The 18,749-nt window shown below is 40.2% G+C and overlaps 1 protein-coding gene across 1 annotated transcript; it reads left to right on the top strand.

The window, feature by feature from the left end:
* Window positions 1-8,534: 8,534 nt before the first annotated feature.
* On the top strand, window positions 8,535-17,833 carry LOC115194287 (probable serine/threonine-protein kinase irlA). The gene is made up of 7 exons (XM_029753893.1): window positions 8,535-8,737; window positions 11,229-13,219; window positions 13,377-13,570; window positions 13,668-13,888; window positions 14,032-14,161; window positions 17,039-17,145; window positions 17,247-17,833. The coding sequence occupies exons 2-7, from the start codon at window positions 11,254-11,256 to the stop codon at window positions 17,371-17,373; spliced, it is 2,745 nt and encodes a 914-aa protein (XP_029609753.1). The 5' UTR covers window positions 8,535-8,737; window positions 11,229-11,253; the 3' UTR covers window positions 17,374-17,833.
* The last annotated feature ends 916 nt before the right edge of the window (window positions 17,834-18,749 follow it).

Below are 18,749 nucleotides of genomic sequence, written 5' to 3'. Positions count from 1 at the left end.
ATAACCGGGATACAAGCTTTTTTTCGGGTTATTGTAAACAGGATATATTTATTTTGCGTCAACTCAAAAACAGAATACTTGAGCATCCCGAATAATAATAACAGGATATTGGTGTGCATGTAAATGTGGTCAATGGGAGACTAAGTAAACATTTAGCTAAAATATGTGGATTGGGTGTAACCTCTATCCTCCCTCCCCCAGTTATCTCTAAACTACTTGTGTGTGACATTCATTCCTATTGCTCAGATCACCATAGGTGAGTAGCTTAAGTAGTACTTTTTATAATAAAACTTTATAATTAACCTTTCGTACCACTGTCATACACTTTGCAACGCCCTCTTGCTGAACTGCCCATCCCAACCTCTCCTGCCCATATGTATGACTGTATAGGTGCGATGTACCTGGATGACTGCCCTTAGCAGCACTACATCCCTATCTACAGTACCTGGTGGTGATGGGGGCCTTTAGCCTGGCCCTTCTCTCCTGCCTACCTTGTACCCAGGACTCAGATGACATGGCCCCCAACCTCTCATGCATAGTTCACTGTTGCTAGCCTTGAAACAGCATTGACGAAATGTAGCTCGTCTTATGGACTCGCGTCACTGGACAGCTCGCGGCTGGGTTTCCCTTTGTAATCTGTGGTAGTTTGCAAGCCCTGCCACATCCGACAAGCGTCAGAGCTGGTGCAGTAAGATTAGATCTTGGTCCTGTATTGACAGTTTGCCTGGTTGATGGTTTGTCGGTGGGCATAGAGGGATTTCTTATAAGCACCTGGGTTAGTGTCCCGCTCATTGAAAGCGGCAGCTCTAGTTGATGTGATAAATAGCTCAATGCCATCAGATGAATCCCGGAATATATTCCAGTCTGTGCTAGCAAAACAGTCCTGTAGCTTAGCATCCGCTTCATCGGACTACTTCTTTATTGAGCGCGTCACTGGTACTTCCTGTTTGAGTTTTTGCTTGTAAGCAGGAATCAGGAGGATAGAGTTATGGTCAGATTTGCCAAATGGACGGCAAGGGAGAGCTTGGTATGCATCTCTGTGTGGAGTAAAGGTGATATAGAGTATTTTCACCTCTAGTTGCACAGGTGACATGCTGGTAGAAATGAGGTAAAATGGATTTCAGTTTTCCTGCATTAAAGTCACCGGCCACTAAGAGCGCTGCTTCTGGGTGAGCATTTTCTTGTTTTCTTATGGCCTTATACACTGCGTGCACAATTTTTTAGGCAAATTGTATTCCTCGGGATTAATTTTATTGTTGAACAAACACAATGCTCTCATTGAATCCAAAATGTTATTGAACCTCAAACCTGAATGTTTAACAAAGGAAAAGTGAGTTTTGTCTTTCTCAAGGAAATATGTGTGCACAATCATTAGGCAACTATTAACTAAATTACAAAAATAATTTCTCTCAACTCACTTGTTTATTCTCAATTTTTAGAGTAAGTGTAACAGATAAGTAACACAAAATGACAATTATATAACATTTTTGCCTTTCAAAAATATTCAGTGGGCATTGGAAATGGGTCGTGGATGGGTATTCCAGCATGACAATGGCCCAAAACACACGGCCAAGGCAACAAAGGAGTGGTTCAAGAAAAAGCACATTAAGGTCCTGGAGTGGCCTAGCCAGTCTCCAGACCTTAATCCCATAGAAAACATGTGGAGGGAGCTGAAGGTTCGAGTTGCCAAACGTCAGCCTCAAAACCTTAATGACTTGGAGAAGATCTGCAAAGAGGAGTGGGATAAAATCCCTCCTGAGATGTGTGCAAACCTGGTGGCCAGCTACAAGAAACGTCTGATCTCTGTGATTGCCAACAAGGGTTTTGCCACCGAGTACTAAGTCATGTTTTGCAGAGGGGTCAAATACTTATTTCCCTCATTAAAATGCAAATCAATTTATAACATTTTTGACATGTGTTTTTCTGGATTTTTTGTTGTTGTTATTCTGTCTCTCACTGTTCAAATAAACCTACCATTAAAATTATAGACTGATCATTTCTTTGTCAGTAGGCAAACGTACAAAATCAGCAGGGGATCAAATACTTTCCCTCACTGTATAGAAAAACAAGCGATATGTATATTTACCATGTCCTTGTTTAGCTGCGTCTTCGAGAAACACAGGATATTACAGAAGGGGAAAGGGGATTCCTAGTCAGTTGTACAACTGAATGCATTCAATTGAAATGTCTTCCGCATTTAAACCAACCCCCTCTGAATCAGAGAGGTGCGGAGGGCTGCCTTAATCAACATCCACGTCTTCGGCATGGGCGACCGAGAAAAACAACTTAAGGCCAACTGGCAAACAATAATTGAGGTACTAGGGATGGGGTGTGAGCATGCAGGTCTGTGCATATGTGATGTAGTCATTGTTTATGTGTGTCTAAGTTGTTGTTAATGTGTATGTTTGTATTTGGTGTACAAATCTAAATAAAATAATGGAGGGTAGACACTATTTATCCACTCTCCACATAGTCTCGTCAGGTATCCCTCTATAGGGGGCCTCTACAGCTCCATCTCCTTTGAATGTCAGGGATTTGGGCCTGATCCACAATAATAAATGTAAACTGCTCAAAAAAATAAAGGGAACACTTAAACAACACAATGTAACTCCAAGTCAATCACACTTCTGTGAAAGCAAACTGTCCACTTAGGAAGCAACACTGATTGACAATAAATTTCACATGCTGTTGTGCAAATGGAATAGACAACAGGTGGAAATTATAGGCAATTAGCAAGACACCCCCAATAAAGGAGTGGTTCTGCAGGTGGGGACCACAGACCACTTCTCAGTTCCTATGCTTCCTGGCTGATGGTTTGGTCACTTTTGAATGCTGGCGGTGCTTTCACTCTAGTGGTAGCTTGAGACGGAGTCTACAACCCAAACAAGTGGCTCAGGTAGTGCAGCTCATCCAGGATGGCACATCAATGCGAGCTGTGGCAAGGTTTGCTGTGTCTGTCAGCGTAGTGTCCAGAGCATGGAGGCACTACCAGGAGACAGGCCAGTACATCAGGAGATGTGGAGGAGGTCGTAGGAGGGCAACAACCCAGCAGCAGGACCGCTACCTCCGCCTTTGTGCAAGGAGGAGCACTGCCAGAGCCCTGCAAAATGACCTCCAGCAGGCCACAAATGTGCATGTGTCTGCTCAAACGGTCAGAAACAGACTCCATGAGGGTGGTATGAGGGCCCGACGTCCACAGGTGGGTGTTGTGCTTACAGCCCAACACCGTGCAGGACGTTTGGCATTTGCCAGAGAACACCAAGATTGGCAAATTCGCCACTGGCGCCCTGTGCTCTTCACAGATGAAAGCAGGTTCACACTGAGCACATGTGACAGACGTGACAGAGTCTGGAGACGCCGTGGAGAACATTCTGCTGCCTGCAACATCCTCCAGCATGACCGGTTTGGCGGTGGGTCAGTCATGGTGTGGGTGGCATTTCTTTGGGGGGCCGCACAGCCCTCCATGTGCTCACCAGAGGTAGCCTGACTGCCATTCGGTACCAAGATGAGATCCTCAGACCCCTTGTGAGACCATATGCTGGTGCGGTTGGCCCTGGATTCCTCCTAATGCAAGACAATGCTAGACCTCATGTGGCTGGAGTGTGTCAGCAGTTCCTGCAAGAGGAAGGCATTGATGCTATGGACTGGCCCGCCCGTTCCCCAGACCTGAATCCAATTGAGCACATCTGGGACATCATGTCTCGCTCCATCCACCAACGCCACGTTGCACCACAGACTGTCCAGGAGTTGGCGGATGCTTTAGTCCAGGTCTGTGAGGAGATCCCTCAGGAGACCATCCGCCACCTCATCAGGAGCATGCCCAGGCGTTGTAGGGAGGTCATACAGGCACGTGGAGGCCACACACACACACACACACTACTGAGCCTCATTTTGACTTGTTTTAAGGACATTACATCAAAGTTGGATCAGCCTTTAGTGTGGTTTTCCACTTTAATTTTGAGTGTGACTCCAAGTCCAGACCTCCATGGGTTGATACATTGGATTTCCATTGATTATTTTGTGTGATTTTGTTGTCAGCACATTTAACTATGTAAAGAAAAAAGTATTTAATAAGATTATTTCATTCAATCAAATCTAGGATGTGTTATTTTAGTGTTCCCTTTATTTTTTGAGCAGTGTATTATATTACACTGAGAGGTTATATGCCTACAGTCAGTGTCCATATTTCAGTTACTATTCCATTTAATCCATATACTTAAATGAGGAATATTCTGTTTATTCATGGATACACATGAGCGGGATAGCAAAAGGTGCATGTAAACAGCTTGTCCCAAATAAGACCTTAAGCGGGATATGAGCTACTATCCAGAAAACTGTGCGCATGTAAACGTGGTCACTGACATCCATGCATTACTAAGTGAAAGTGTCTTAAGTGGAAGTTACGATTCACCCCTTCAACTGATCTGAGCAACATTAGTGATGCAATCTGATTTATTTCATCCCCCCTAATATTGCTGAGGTCGGTGTGGGAGGGTGAAGCATGCGTTGCAGCAGATTTCCCCTCTCCTCCATCTTGTGTGATACAGAGGCCTACAGAGAAAGATAGGGAGCCATAACAAATCACAAAAATTGCATAAGTACAGTGGGATGCTATATTAGTTCACTGGTGTTTAAAAACCTCTCTAGTACATGTGGGACGAACTCGTCCCACCTACGTAACAGCCACTGAAATCCAGTGGCGCGATTTTTGAATCGTTAGAAATGCTATAACTTCAATTTCTCAAACATATGACTATTTCACAGCTATTTAAAGACAAGAATCTCGTTAATCTAACCCCACTGTCCGATTTCAAAAAGGCTTTACAACAAAAGCAAAACATTAGATTATGTCAGCAGAGTGCCCAGCCAGAAAAAATCTGACACCCATTTTTCAAGCTAGCATATCATGTCACATAAACCCAAACCACAGCTAAATGCAGCACTAACCTTTTATAATCTTCATCAGATGACACACCTAGGACATTGTGTTATACAATACATGCATGTCTGTTCAATCAAGTTCATATTTATATCAAAAACCAGCTTTTTACATTAGCATGTGACGTTCAGAAAAAGCATAACCACCGCAAACTTCCGGTGAATTTACTAACAGTTTGCTAAATTACTCACGATAAACGTTCACAAAAAGCATAACAATTATTTTAAGAATTATAGATACATTACCCCTCTATGCACTCGATATGTCCGATTTTAAAATAGCTTTTCGGATGAAGCACATTTTGCAATAATCTAAGTACATAGCCCGGCATTACAGGGCTAGCTATTTAGATACCCACCCAGTTCAGCCTCCACCAAAATCACATTTCCTATAAGAAAAATGTTCTTACCTTGCTTGTTCTTCATCAGAATACACTGCCAGGACTTCTACTTCAATAACAAATGTTGGTTTGGTCCCAAATAATCCATCGTTATGTTCCAACAGCGACGTTTTGTTCGTGAGTTCTAGAATGCTTCTTCGCGGTGTCGCGCATGGCGCATTGGCGTGTCAAAAATGTCTAAATATTCCATTACCGTACTTCGAAGCATGTCAACCGCTGTTTAAAACCAATTTTTATGCCATTTATGTCGTAGAGAAGTGATAATATTCCGACCGGGAGTATGCATTGAGCCTAAACAGCCGAATAAAATTTCTCCTCAGAAGCGACTCATGCACGCGCATCATTGAAAGGTCCTCCGAGCATCCACTTACAAAAGGCGATATTATGTTTCAACCTGAGGTTCCCTCGTAAACCTTCAGTTATTTCGCGGGCTCTGAGAGCCTATTGGAGCCCTGGGAATTGTCACGTTACAGCTAAGATCCTTACTTTTCAATAAAAAGAGGTAAGACGCACGACTCCTTGTCAGACAGGGTACTTCCTGCTTGAAACCTTGTCAGGTTTTTGCCTGCCATAGGAGTTCTGTTATACTCACAGACACCATTCAAACAGTTTTAGAAAATTCAGAGTGTTTTCTATCCAAACCTGAACAATAATATGCATATTCTAGCTTCTGAGTTGGTGTAGGAGGCAGTTAAAAATGGGAACATATTTTTTCCAAAATTCTCAATACTGCCCCCTATACCAAACAGGTTAATGGTTAGAACGTTGGCGATACATTATATATCTGTCATAATTCTCAGTTCGTCAACAGAAATGTTATTTTTTCAGTTCTATACAATATATTTATCTTGTACTCCACTAAATCAACACTTGGCCTCAAAGCACTTTAGTACAAACTGTTGTCTTGTCACCAACGAGGACGTCTGACAGTTTATTTCTGGTAAGAATGCTGTACAATAGCTTCCTCAGGCCAGGCAAACGTTCCCCACTCTAAACTATGCTGATAACACATACATAGCCAGACACACACCACATATATTCACAAAATGGAAAACATGGTTATTTAGTCACCATAGAAGGATGTTTTCATCTTTCTATCGCTCTGTTTTGGGGATAAATAAATGTATTTGGTTAGGTCTTTTACTAGGGGAACAATAATCTCGAAATAACTTTGAAACAAAAGCACCTAACACCCAGAAAAACAGGTAATTCAAGTTTCTGTTTTAACCATGTTAGACTCAATGACAAGTGCAATAATCCTTATAATTAACATAGTTGCACTTGAACCCAAAGAATACATCTTTATAAACATAGATGTCACCTGTACAATATGTTGTAATGTTGAGAAATTGTTATCTACCATGAAATGTTTACACAACCATCAACCATCCAACACCTGTTTTCGTAACCATACTTGTATGCCTCACACCCAATTTTGCGATGTCCCCTCTTGTTTTTCAGACCATGTTTTTTGTTCGTTTGAATTGTCGCCAAATTATACTACATCAGACAGTGAGGTAGTTAGACCTGCCACACTTGTTCAAGTTTGCATGTTGCTAGTCAAGCATAGGTTGTTTTCATTACAATACACAAGACAGTAGGCTACTATTAATGGAATATTAAATTAACCGAGCTAAAATCTCACATAAGTCAGATGCTAGTCTGTCCGGTGTCCACAAGATTTTATATTAATACTGTTAAATTGAATAATATTAAGTTAATTCCAATAACCAGGAACCTATGCACACAATTGATGGCCAGTATAATATCAGCCTCTTAGTCATTTTAGTTGATCCCTACACCCCTGTCCCATCAGTGCATTTCAGCTCCATGAAATGTAAGCAATAGAATGCAGGCTATGATCAAATAGTTGTGATCAATAAAAACCTATACAGAACGCATACACATTAGGCAAAACCATGTCAAATCTATTTGACTGCAATATGGTCCACCTAACTTGGTTCTTGGTTGCTAGTCTGTCAATTAAGTAAACACTACTGCCGAGAGATCTGCGCCAGGGGAAAGTGAGCAAAATAATTCAAGTTCACAATTTCACTCGAACTGACGGACTCATCACTCGAACACGCATGTTCCTGCAGTCCATGGTGTGGGCGACTGAAAGCAATTGAGAACGCAAGCGGTTGGCTTACTTATCGAAACGTTAAGGACGATTGACAACGTACAATGTTACAGTTAGGCAGCACAACTCAAGTGTACAGTAGATCAAATAAAACAAACTAGCCTAGAAAACCTGGCCTGTTTATTGTGAAAATGTATCAATTCATTTATTTCAAATAAACTAGCTGCTGCAAAGATTATTACTGATATTGGTAACAGTATCCATAAACATGGCAAGCACCAAAAATCACCATCACACAAGTTGAACCAATTATATATATATATATATATAATACAATTTAAAACAAAATATAAATGTATTTTAATAATTTAGTTACTAGGCCTACAATAATAATTAACTGACTAGAAACAGAAGTGAAATACAACCTTTTATCACGTTGGTATGAAGACATTCGGGAGACAGACGCAGGAATGCGTAATCGTTTTTAAAAATTATACCCCATATTACAGCGTGTTGTGTAAGGACACTGGGACGAATACCAAACAAACACGTAACACAGGGTTGAAACCCAAACAAAAGAGGGAGAACCTCGAATAAATAACACTAGAGCACAATGATTATCACACGGAAAGAGACACAATCATCTGCGCAATCCACAATAGCCAAAACACACAGCACAGGTACTTACACACACCAACGGACATTGTAAGAATAATCAACCCCCAATGGAAACCAAAGGTCACATATATACAAATACAATCAGTGGGAATGGGGGCCAGGTGTGCTCAATGAAAGTTCCAGAGGGACCCGTGGCACATTTAAAACACTGTTAAGTCTGTAAAGACATATAAAGTCAACCCTTTATTCTTTCACCTTGTTGAGGACCCTCTTGTAGACCCCCAGGGGTTCCCGGATCCCAGATTAGCCTATAGAAGGACTTTGATACCAAGATTCATTTCTAGTATCGGAATTCCCAGACCTAGGGCATGTCAGAACCTTGTTAATGTGGGAGGTAACCCGTCTGCCAATGGGAGACAAAGGCTGTGTGAAGAGAGCATCAAAACCGTGATGTATTATGGGTAAATTGTGACTGACTGATCTACAAATGATGTTGAGTAGTTATTTATGTTGCAAGGTGGTTTGTAGATCAGTCAGTCTCTAGTCTCCTTCGAACGCGCCCTAGCCTACTGTAGACGGAAGTGTTTAATACGTCTTCATTGCCAATGCAAGATAATTAGAGAAAACATCACCAACGTTTCAAAGTCAAAAAGAATTCAGCAAGTGGAACGACTTTTCAAGAAGTGTAACGAAAGAGACGGTAAGCTTATTTTGTTTTTGTGGCAGTTAATAAAGCAGCTATGTTTCCTCAATTTCAGTTTTTGGTGAATGCAATTGCTTAGAGAACCTAATGTATGATGCCGGATTACTTTGATACACTTCTGGGCCTAGTCGATTTTCAGGAATCTGTGAATGTTTTCAACAAGTTGGCTAGGCTATTGTAAAAGTAGCTCTTGTAAAGATATCTCTTTGCTTTTTCACTCATTTCTGGTCATGGGTAGAGTGGCGGTGATAAAGCAAAGCAGTATCTTGGCCAGGTCGCAGTTGTAAATTAACTTGTTCTCAACTAGCCTACCCGGTTAAATAAAGGTGAAATAAAATAAGCAAATATTTGTTTCAGAATTGAAGGCTAATGTCCAAACCAACCAATGGGTTGTCATTCCTATTTCCCTATCCCCACCCTACAGTACCTAACGTAACAGGATTAACAGAAACGCATGAGCAGTGTTTCCACACCAGTTTCATTGGAAAAGGAAACTAGGTTGAAAATAGCTGTATCCCTGAAAACCGGAACACCCGCTAAAGCTACCCTACAATTATAGGGCTACATGACTTTCAGGGTGGGTTGCACCAACATGGATTAACTCTTAAACTAGGTTAAATTAAGGTTTATCTATTAATCTTGTTACACCAAATTCTAAACCTTTTTTAAAAATGAATCCTAGTTAAATTAAATCCTTCCTCTAATCTAAATGTAGTTTTCACTTTAAACCTAGGTCAATTTTAAGCCTGTTACTCAACGTTTTTTTATTTTTAATATTAACTCAGATTGGATGTTAATTCTAAACTGCTACTTGAGGTGGTTTACCTGATAAAATGCCAGCATATCTACTGTGGAAAGACCAAAACAACAGAGTTCCTCACACAATAATTAGAGACAGGTTGAATCATGTTGAGTTTTTGAGGAGATACCGCTTCTCCAAGGACTCTGTAATGCAACTGGAAATAAAGGTTGCATCAACCATTAATCATATATTTACTGATTTAGAATTAAGTGGTGCAACACATTTTTATTAATTATAAACCCAGATTTACAAAACCTAGATTAGCTCTAATCCTAGATTAATTTGAATCATGTTGGTGCAACCCACTCTGAGTTATTTATAGGCCTTTCCTGCTACACACTGTGAGGTGTGGACTACTGATCTAAATTAGGATTGAAGACTCAGTTTACACAGTGTAGTAAGTAAAACACAGGGTTGGGCAGTGATGATGACTGACAATTTAGGCTTGACGGAAAATCAAAACAAACTACAGGATTGGGCTGTTTCAGTTTACCAGCTGTTAAGCCCACACAGGGCTTGTTTATTGTTCATGAGCAAACAGTCAGTTGTGGCTAGGTCGTCCCCTGGCCTAAACCCCACGAGAGTTTGGGCCATTAAATGTATTCCCTAACGCAGTGGTTTTCAAACCTCTCCACGGGGACCCACAGACGTTTCACAATTTAGTTGTAGCCCTAAATTAACTCACCTGACTCAAGTAGTCGAGCTTGATAATTACTTGACAAGTTGAATAAGGTATGCTAGCTCTGGAATAGTTTTAATACATGGAATAGCTGGGGGTCCCCAAGGAGAGGTTTGAGAAAACCCCTGAGGGCCTAACGCATCAATAGGCCACAGGAGTGGGCATGGCCATTGATAAGAGAATTATCTAATAAAGGTAAATGAATCAATAATCCATTATTAATTAGTAGTTATGTAGCATGGATAATGAATAATTAAGGTACTGAATGGTTAGTCCCATAAGGTCTAGTAGAGGCCTGGGACAAAGTGTGTGTTTTAGTGGGCCTAAGATAACAACAAGTAGACTGTGCTTGACCCGGCAGCTGAGGAACTTGGAGTAACTTAGAGGAGAAAGGGAGTTACCTCCAAGGTTTCTCTAATCTCGGGGGAAAGGAACGGGCAGCGCTGGATAGTGATTAACAGTTGTGAGAAATCCTGGGAGTGAAACATACATCTAATATTTGTGTGTATGTATGTGCATAGGTTAACTACGGTTTGTGTGGAGGAGTGTGCGTAAATGAGGAGCCTGGTATATAATGATGTTTTGTTATTTGGACCTCAGAACGTTCTCTGAATAAAGCCGAATGAACCTTTTGCAGAAAGCTGAGTCCTTGCCTAATTATTCTTAAACCCAGTGTCTTACAAACCCTGGGGATTAGTCAAGGCTTAATGATTGTTAATTATTATCATTAGGATACAAAATTCCTTTAACAGCCATGCAACCAAGCTTGATAGACTGGGACAGGGAGTAGGGCTGTTGGGCATGGCTTCAGCCTGGAACTCCTCAGCCACACCACCTGGGGTGCCACAAGTTTACAGTTTCAGTTTACATACCATACAGCTATGTAGGTATTTTTTTTTTACCTACGCCTTATATGCATTTCCATTAATTCCTCTAATCCATTAAGTGTTTTCATTTTACTCAGATTGAATTACACAGCTAGATAACAATTACTATATCTCCCTCAGATATCCTTGGGAAAAGTCTGAAACCATGTCTTTCATCACAAACGCCCTTGAAGATGTTTTGTCTCAAGCTCAAAATGGACCAAATGAAACCAATCCCATTATACAGTTTATTATTGATGGGGATCTGCCACAACTTCAAGGACATATGAATGACTCTGAGCAATGGGACATCAATGGGTTGTATCCCTGTTCTGACTGGAGTGATCATATAACTCCTTTGATGGCTGCAGTTATATCTAAAAAAGAGGAAATCGTTACATTTCTCCTGGAAAAGGATGCTGACCCCAACAAACAATCAGCAAGGGGCATGCGGCCTCTCCATTATGCATCCTACTCCACAGTAAATATTGTGGAGAAGTTAGTGGAGGGAAAAGCATCCCATGATGTCCGCATTAGCAAAAAACTGAATTACACTCCTATTCAATATGCAGTTTACCATAATCGAGAAGCTATTGTCAGGCAGTTGATCAGATCTGGAGCATTGCCTGAGGATAATTATGGGACAGATCCAGACATTGATAAAAGGCTGTATGAAATGATCCAGTACTTTGCAAAAAACAATGATTTCTTTGACAAAATTAAAACCTTTTTCAATTTTGTTGTTGCGGTGAGATGCAATTCACCAAAAGAGGTTTTTCTCCAGTATGGCAAGTACCTTCTTGAGGAGCATCCTGTGAACCACTTGACAATTCTCGACATGTGTTTTGGCATTTTGAATTCACATAAAGACGAGTATCAACAAACAAGCATCATGTTGCTGAAACCATCTAAAGAAATTGATCACTATGTTGAAGAGGCAATTCAACGTTTTCCCAGAATTCCTCGAGAGTTGAAAGAGACTGCATTAAGAGCATTGAATGCAGTTTTCTGCATCATGACAGACACAAGTCTTGAGGTGTCTCATGCTGTAATACCTGTACTCCTGAAATGCCTTGCATTTGAGTCTACGGTTGAGAAACAAGAAGATTTTCAAAGAAAGTCTGTCACTGCTGCTCTCCTCAAAATATTATATGTGATTGTACAGAAGACAACGCGCAGAGAGTCCTGGAGCACTCCTTTCCTCGAAGAGCTATGCCAAAGTGTTGTTCCCTTCTCACATCCAGATGACTCTGTTACAGATGCACGCATCTTTGCCTATGGGTTGTTTGCAGATCTGTATGAAATTGAGTCGGTACCTGCAATTATCACATCATTAGGAGTAACCTCAGTGCCAGAAGATGTGCTTTTAGCTGCAGAAATTAGGATGGAAGACTTGAAAGACAAATTTAAAAAACTGAACATGTCCCTTAACAGATCATCCTCTTCCATTTCACCCTCCCAAAACAATCTATATGAACAATTGGAAAATGGTAATATCATGGGAAAAAACAGTACAACTGAGGAAAGCATTTCCCCTGAAGTCAACCGTCCATTGTTCGAGACATCAACTAAACCGAAACCTGTAGCCCAGATCAAGCCCCTAAAAACGGAGTCATCGTCTGAGACATCAGCACGTAAATGGGACAAAAAGAGCATGCGGTGGAGGCCTCAGTTGGAGAGGCTTGCCAACATGGAGTTAAGTAAGGTGCGTAGATTAGGAAGCATTTCTATTGTAGTCAGTGAAGACTTTGAAATAGCTAAAGGGAAAGGGAGCAATGGAACTCAAATCTTTCTAGGTTTGAAGGATGATGGCACGGAAGTAGCTGTGAAAAGAATGCTCAAGTCACACGATCTGGTTCTCCAGAATGAGCAAGAATTTTTACGGCTTCCAGAGCTTGACTGCAAACACATTGTCAGATACATTGACTTTGCAGTGGATGATGACTTTGTGTACCTGGCTCTTCAGCTGTGTGAGTACACATTGGAGGAATACATCCAAGACCACTCACTACATAACAAGACTTATGATCCAAAGAAAACCGTTTGTGACGTGCTTGAGAGTCTAAAGGTCATTCACAGTGAAGAAGCCAAAGTAATCCACCGGGACATCAAGCCTCAAAATGTTTTGATAGGTAAGGGACCAAAAAAGGCACAACATTCTTTTGATCTGAGCAAAGCTCGATTAAAATGTCAATTCTAACAGACTTATTTGGAAAATAGCATCATTTAGAATTGTAGAAAAATAATTTTGCTACAATGCTAATATTATGTATTTATTGTTTTAAACAGATGTAGTGGGAAGAGCAAGATTAGCTGATTTTGGCATAAGTCGTAGATTGAAAAAGGATGAGTCAACTGTACTCACTGGCAGGGCGGGAACTAAATGCTGGAAGGCCAGGGAGACAATAGAAGATGGACAGACTACAGAGGAACCTACAGATGGAGACATTCTCATTCCATATAAGAGGGCTACAGATATTCAGGTATGCAACATTACATTACCATACTTGAGATAAATGTGACATTTGCATGTAAAATAGATTTCTCTTTGTTATGAACAAATGACTGCTTTTATTTCAGGTTGCTGGGATGTTAGTTTATTACATCCTTTCTGGTGGACAACATCCTTTCGGTTCAGGAGGTCGATGTGAAACTAACATTCTTGACGGAAAATACACTCTGGAACATGTAAAGGATGAGGTAGCAAAGGACCTCATCGTCTCGATGATAAGCAAAGAGCAGACGGAGAGACCATCAATTGAAGAAGTGCTTGCTCACCCCTACTTCTGGACTAACAAAAGGTAGGCACACCTCTAGAAGCTGGCCAAGCCTCAACCCTGTTACATCATCCGCTAGGTGCCACATGTCATGAGTCTCCTCTGGTTTCATGTTAATTATAAGAGTAACTTTACTGAAATTGTTTTCTTTTATTTGAATTTAATAGTATGGAAGACTATCTCATCAAAATTGGGAATGTATTAGAGGCAAGACAGTGCTGTAGTGCTGACCAGGAGCTCCTCCAAGCTTTTGAAAAATGTACTGTCGGGAAATCCTTCTCCGAGTGGAAATCCAAGGTGAGTTGGGCTCTGTCACCTTGCAAGACAATTTTTATTTTACTGGTCCATTGTCCATTGTGACATCATAACATTGATATTTAAGTGACAATGCCCTCGAAGCCGGTGTTTGGAGGATATATTGCACGGGTGTTATATTGGCAAACCGTGCCAATATATCCTCCAAACACCAGCTTCGAGGGCATTATCACTTTTCTACAACGGGTTACCAACATATTCAAATAATGATTGACATATTTTCATTAAATGTTATTTTGATGAATTTATTCATACTATTTCATCCTTCCACAAAATATAGTCCTGACACGTATCTAGGGTTGCTACCCAAACCGGCTGGTCGTTTGTTCTATTGGTTCTGTTGCCAGATACGCGACCCAGTCGTTCAGTCTTTTTGTTCTGTATCTATGGACGCGACCAGTCATTCGTTCTAAATGTTCCATTGCCGTACTGGCTGGGAACGTTCTTATCCCTTGCTTGCTAGCTAGCCAACTACGGCTAACATAGTCACGTCAAACAGTGCAGCCAGAATATCAACAAATTAGCTGCATTTGCATTTGTTTAAGCTTTTTCCTAGGGACATTTATTTGGATACATCCATAACAATGAGCCAATGAGGCGCAATTTCACCTGGCATAGAAAATGTGCTCACTTGTCAGGACACTATTGTTCAGAGGAGCTAGCCAACAACACGGCTAACACAATCACTCACTGATGCTGGTTCATGATTTTGATTGGCTGAAAAATTCTGCCTGCCTGTCAGTTTCGTCCCGACTCCCGAAAGGTTCATTACCATGGGAAAGCTGGAGATTGAATTTAAATATTGAAACAATGTTGCAAATGTCGGAGAGACAGACAGCAAGGTTTAAACATCTCTGCTGTTGAAAACTAAATGTTAGTCTAAAATAAATGTGAGATAATGTCAAGAGTGGAAATAAAGCTTCTAAATTGCCTGGCTGGGCTGATTTTAATTTTTTTATTTGACCTTTATTTAACTAGGCGGGACACACTATTCAACAGCCAGTGAAATAGCAGGGTGGCAAATTCAAAACAACAAAAATCTCAATTCAAATTTCTCAAACATACAACTATTATATCCCATTTTAAAGATACACTTCTCGTTAATCCAACCACATTGTCCAATTTCAAAAAGGCTTTACAGGGAAAGCATAACATTAGATTATGTTAGGACAGCGCCGAGACAAGAAAAACCACACAGCCATTTTCCAAGCAAGGAGAGGCGTCACAAAAAAACAGAAATGCAGCTAAAATTTAACCTTTGATGATCTTCATCAGATGGCACTCATAGGACTTCATGTTACACAATACATGTATGTTTTGCTCGATAAAGTACATATTTATATCCAAAAACCCAATTTTTACATTGGCGTGTAATGTTCAGAAATGTTTTGCTTACCAAAACTTCTGGTGAATTAGCACATCAATTTACAGAAATACTCATCATAAACGTTGATCAAATATTCAACAGTTATTCAAAGAGTTATAGATACACTTCTCCTTAATGCAACCGCTGTGTCAGATTTCAAAAAAGCTTTACGGCGAAAGCAAATTTTGCAATAATCTGAGTACAGCGCTCAGACGACAACAACAACAACAAGCAATACAGATACCCGCCATTTTGGAGTCAACTAAAATCAGAAATAGCATTATAAATAAATATTCACCTACATTTGATGATCATCAGAATGCACTCCCAGGAATCCCAGTTCCACAATAAATGTTTGTTTTGTTCGATAAAGTCCATAATTTATGTCCAAATACCTCCTTTTTGTTTGCGCGTTTAGTCCACCACTACAAATGCAGGAAGCGCGCACAAAATGTCACGACGAAAAGTCAAAAAAAGTTATATTTACATTCGTAGAAACATGTCAAACGATGTATAGCATCAATCTTTAGGATGTTTTTATCGTAAATCTTCAGTAATATTTCAACTGGACAATTCCATGGTCTTCAAAAAAGAAAAGGAACACAGCTAACTCTCATGTGAGTGCGCACCACTGAACTCATGTCATTCTCAGTCGTCTACTTCCAGGACCTCTTATTCTCTCCCTATTCACAGTAGAAGCATGAAACAACGTTCTAAAGACTGTTGACATCTAGTGGAAACCTTAGGAAGTGCAAAATGAACCCTAAGTCACTGTATACTGTATAGGCAATCACTTGAAAAACTACAACCTCAGATTTCCACACTTCCTGGTTGGATTTTTCTCAGGTTTTTGCCTGCAATATGAGTTCTGTTATACTCACAGACATCATTCAAACAGTTTTAGAAACTTCTATCCACATCTACTAATAATATGCATATCCTACCTTCTGAGCCTGAGTAGCAGGCAGTTTACTACGGGCACGCCTTTCATCTGGATGTCAAAATACTGCCCCCTACCCTAGAGAAGTTAAGAACAAATTCTTATTTTCAATGACGGCCTGGGTTAACTGCCTTGTTCAGGGACAGAATGACAGATTTTTACCTTGTCAGCTCGGGGATTTGATCTGGCAACCTTTCCGTTACAAGTCCAACACTCTAACCACTAGGCTACCTGCCGCCCCATGAGGCAGTGATGAGGCAGTGGATTGCGCAGTCAGATGGAACAGAGTAAATGGGCATTTTAATGTCATGGATTTAGCCGGTGGAAACTTGTGGAATAGACACCGGCTGGAATGGGGGTTTAACTAATCAGCATTCAGGAGTAGACCCACCCGTGATATAAATATAATTAGTAACAACCATACTTTCATAATTGAAGAGTCAGAAAAGTAGAAATAGCACAAGATGCTATTGACATTCCATAACAAGTATTTTGTGTTTTTTCAAAAGACATACTGTTTCCTAATGTTAGGCTTTATACATTGTGTTCCCAGTTTCCATTAGCCTTGATTGACAAGCTTAGTGGTAAAAGGGGGGAGAAGGCCTACCCTGACAACACATTGGGCTTACTGCGATTCATACGCAACCTCCATGAGCACCAGTAAGTGAGAGAACACCAAACGAAGTTCATATTTTCATTAATTTGGTGTTTATTGGTGCCATTACAGTAATAGCAACGTCTTTTTGATTTTGTTTTTACAGCCATGAAGATGCAAATAACATCAACTTATCATTGACATTTCCGGATCTCTTTGGCAGCATTTACTTGTTTGCTAAAGAAAGGAACTGGAATAAAAGACCTAGTTTGATAAAATGCTTTCAAGAATAGATCTGACTGAGCTGGTATTTTTTTATGGCCATTTTAAGAAATCATGCCAGGTTTAATATATTTTATTCTGTGGTCCAGAGAAGAGATTTTAAACTGTAAAATGTCTTATGAGTATGATCTTTTGGAAGATAAATGACAGTAGTTTGTATGTTGTGGAGGAAAGAAAGCATGCTGTAACAGAAATGAAAACTCAGTCATTATGAATAACAAGCTATCGTTGCAAAAAATCACAGTAACCTGTCAGTGCAAAGAAAATATTAGTACGATTTTGACAGTGATGTGTGCATATTGGTATCACTGCTTTTAAAACAATATACTGTCAAATATGTACTATATAATATATCTTCTACTTTTTTTACATTTCTCTTTTTAATGTTTAATTACTGATTGTCCACTTCTTGTTTGTCAAATGAAAACATACATAATCTGCAAATAAATAAACAATTCTTAATATTCCTGATTTGACTACATTTGAAATTAAATTGACCTCAAACATGCTAAAGATCTTTGCAAGGTAACTATATACTGTATGTTTACCAAAGTTGACTTTAAATCTTGAAAATCTAAGTGTAAAATAATCTTACCCATTGATTTACCCAGTGATTGTTTGTGGTTTATGATGACATCCAGTGGCGACCCATCATTCTTGGCTTTTTGAGCGCCACATTTTTTTGCATAAAATAATAATTGTCAAAACAACACATCTGGAATAATATAGTAACCAAAAAGTGTTAAACAAATAATATATATTCATATAGCCACCCTTTGCCTTGATGACAGCTTTGCACACGCTTGGCATTCTCTCAACCAGCTTCACCTGGAATGCTTTTCCAACAATCTTGAAGGAGTTCCCACATATTCTGAGTGCTTGTTGGCTGCTTTTCCTTCACTCTGCGGTCCGACTTGTCCCAAACCATCTCGATTTGGTTGATGTCTGGGGATTGTGGAGGCCAGGTCATCTGATGCAGCACTCCATCACTCTCCTTGGTAAAATAGCCCTTCCACAGCCTGGAGGTGTGTTGGGTCATTGTCCTGTTGAAAACCAAATGATAGTCCCACTAAGCTCAAAACAGAATTGCCTTGAATTCTAAATAATCACCAGCAAAGCACCCCCACACCATAACACCTCCTCCTTTATGCTTCACGGTGGGAAATAAACATGCAGAGATCATCCGTTCTCAGAATGACACTGCGGTTGGAACCAAAAATCTCACATTTGGACTCCTTACCAAAGGACAAATGTCCACCGGTCTAATGTCATTGTTCTTGTTTTTTGGCCCAAGCAAGTCTTCTTATTGGTGTCCTTTTTAGTAGTGTTTTCTTTGTAGCAATTCGACCATGAAAGCCTGATTCACACGGTCTCCTCAGAACAGTTG

This window comes from Salmo trutta, chromosome 5 (assembly GCF_901001165.1).
Source record: "Salmo trutta chromosome 5, fSalTru1.1, whole genome shotgun sequence".
NCBI lineage: Eukaryota > Metazoa > Chordata > Actinopteri > Salmoniformes > Salmonidae > Salmo > Salmo trutta.
Note: the sequence above shows the minus strand (reverse complement) of the source record. Positions and strands in the feature narration are given on the sequence as shown.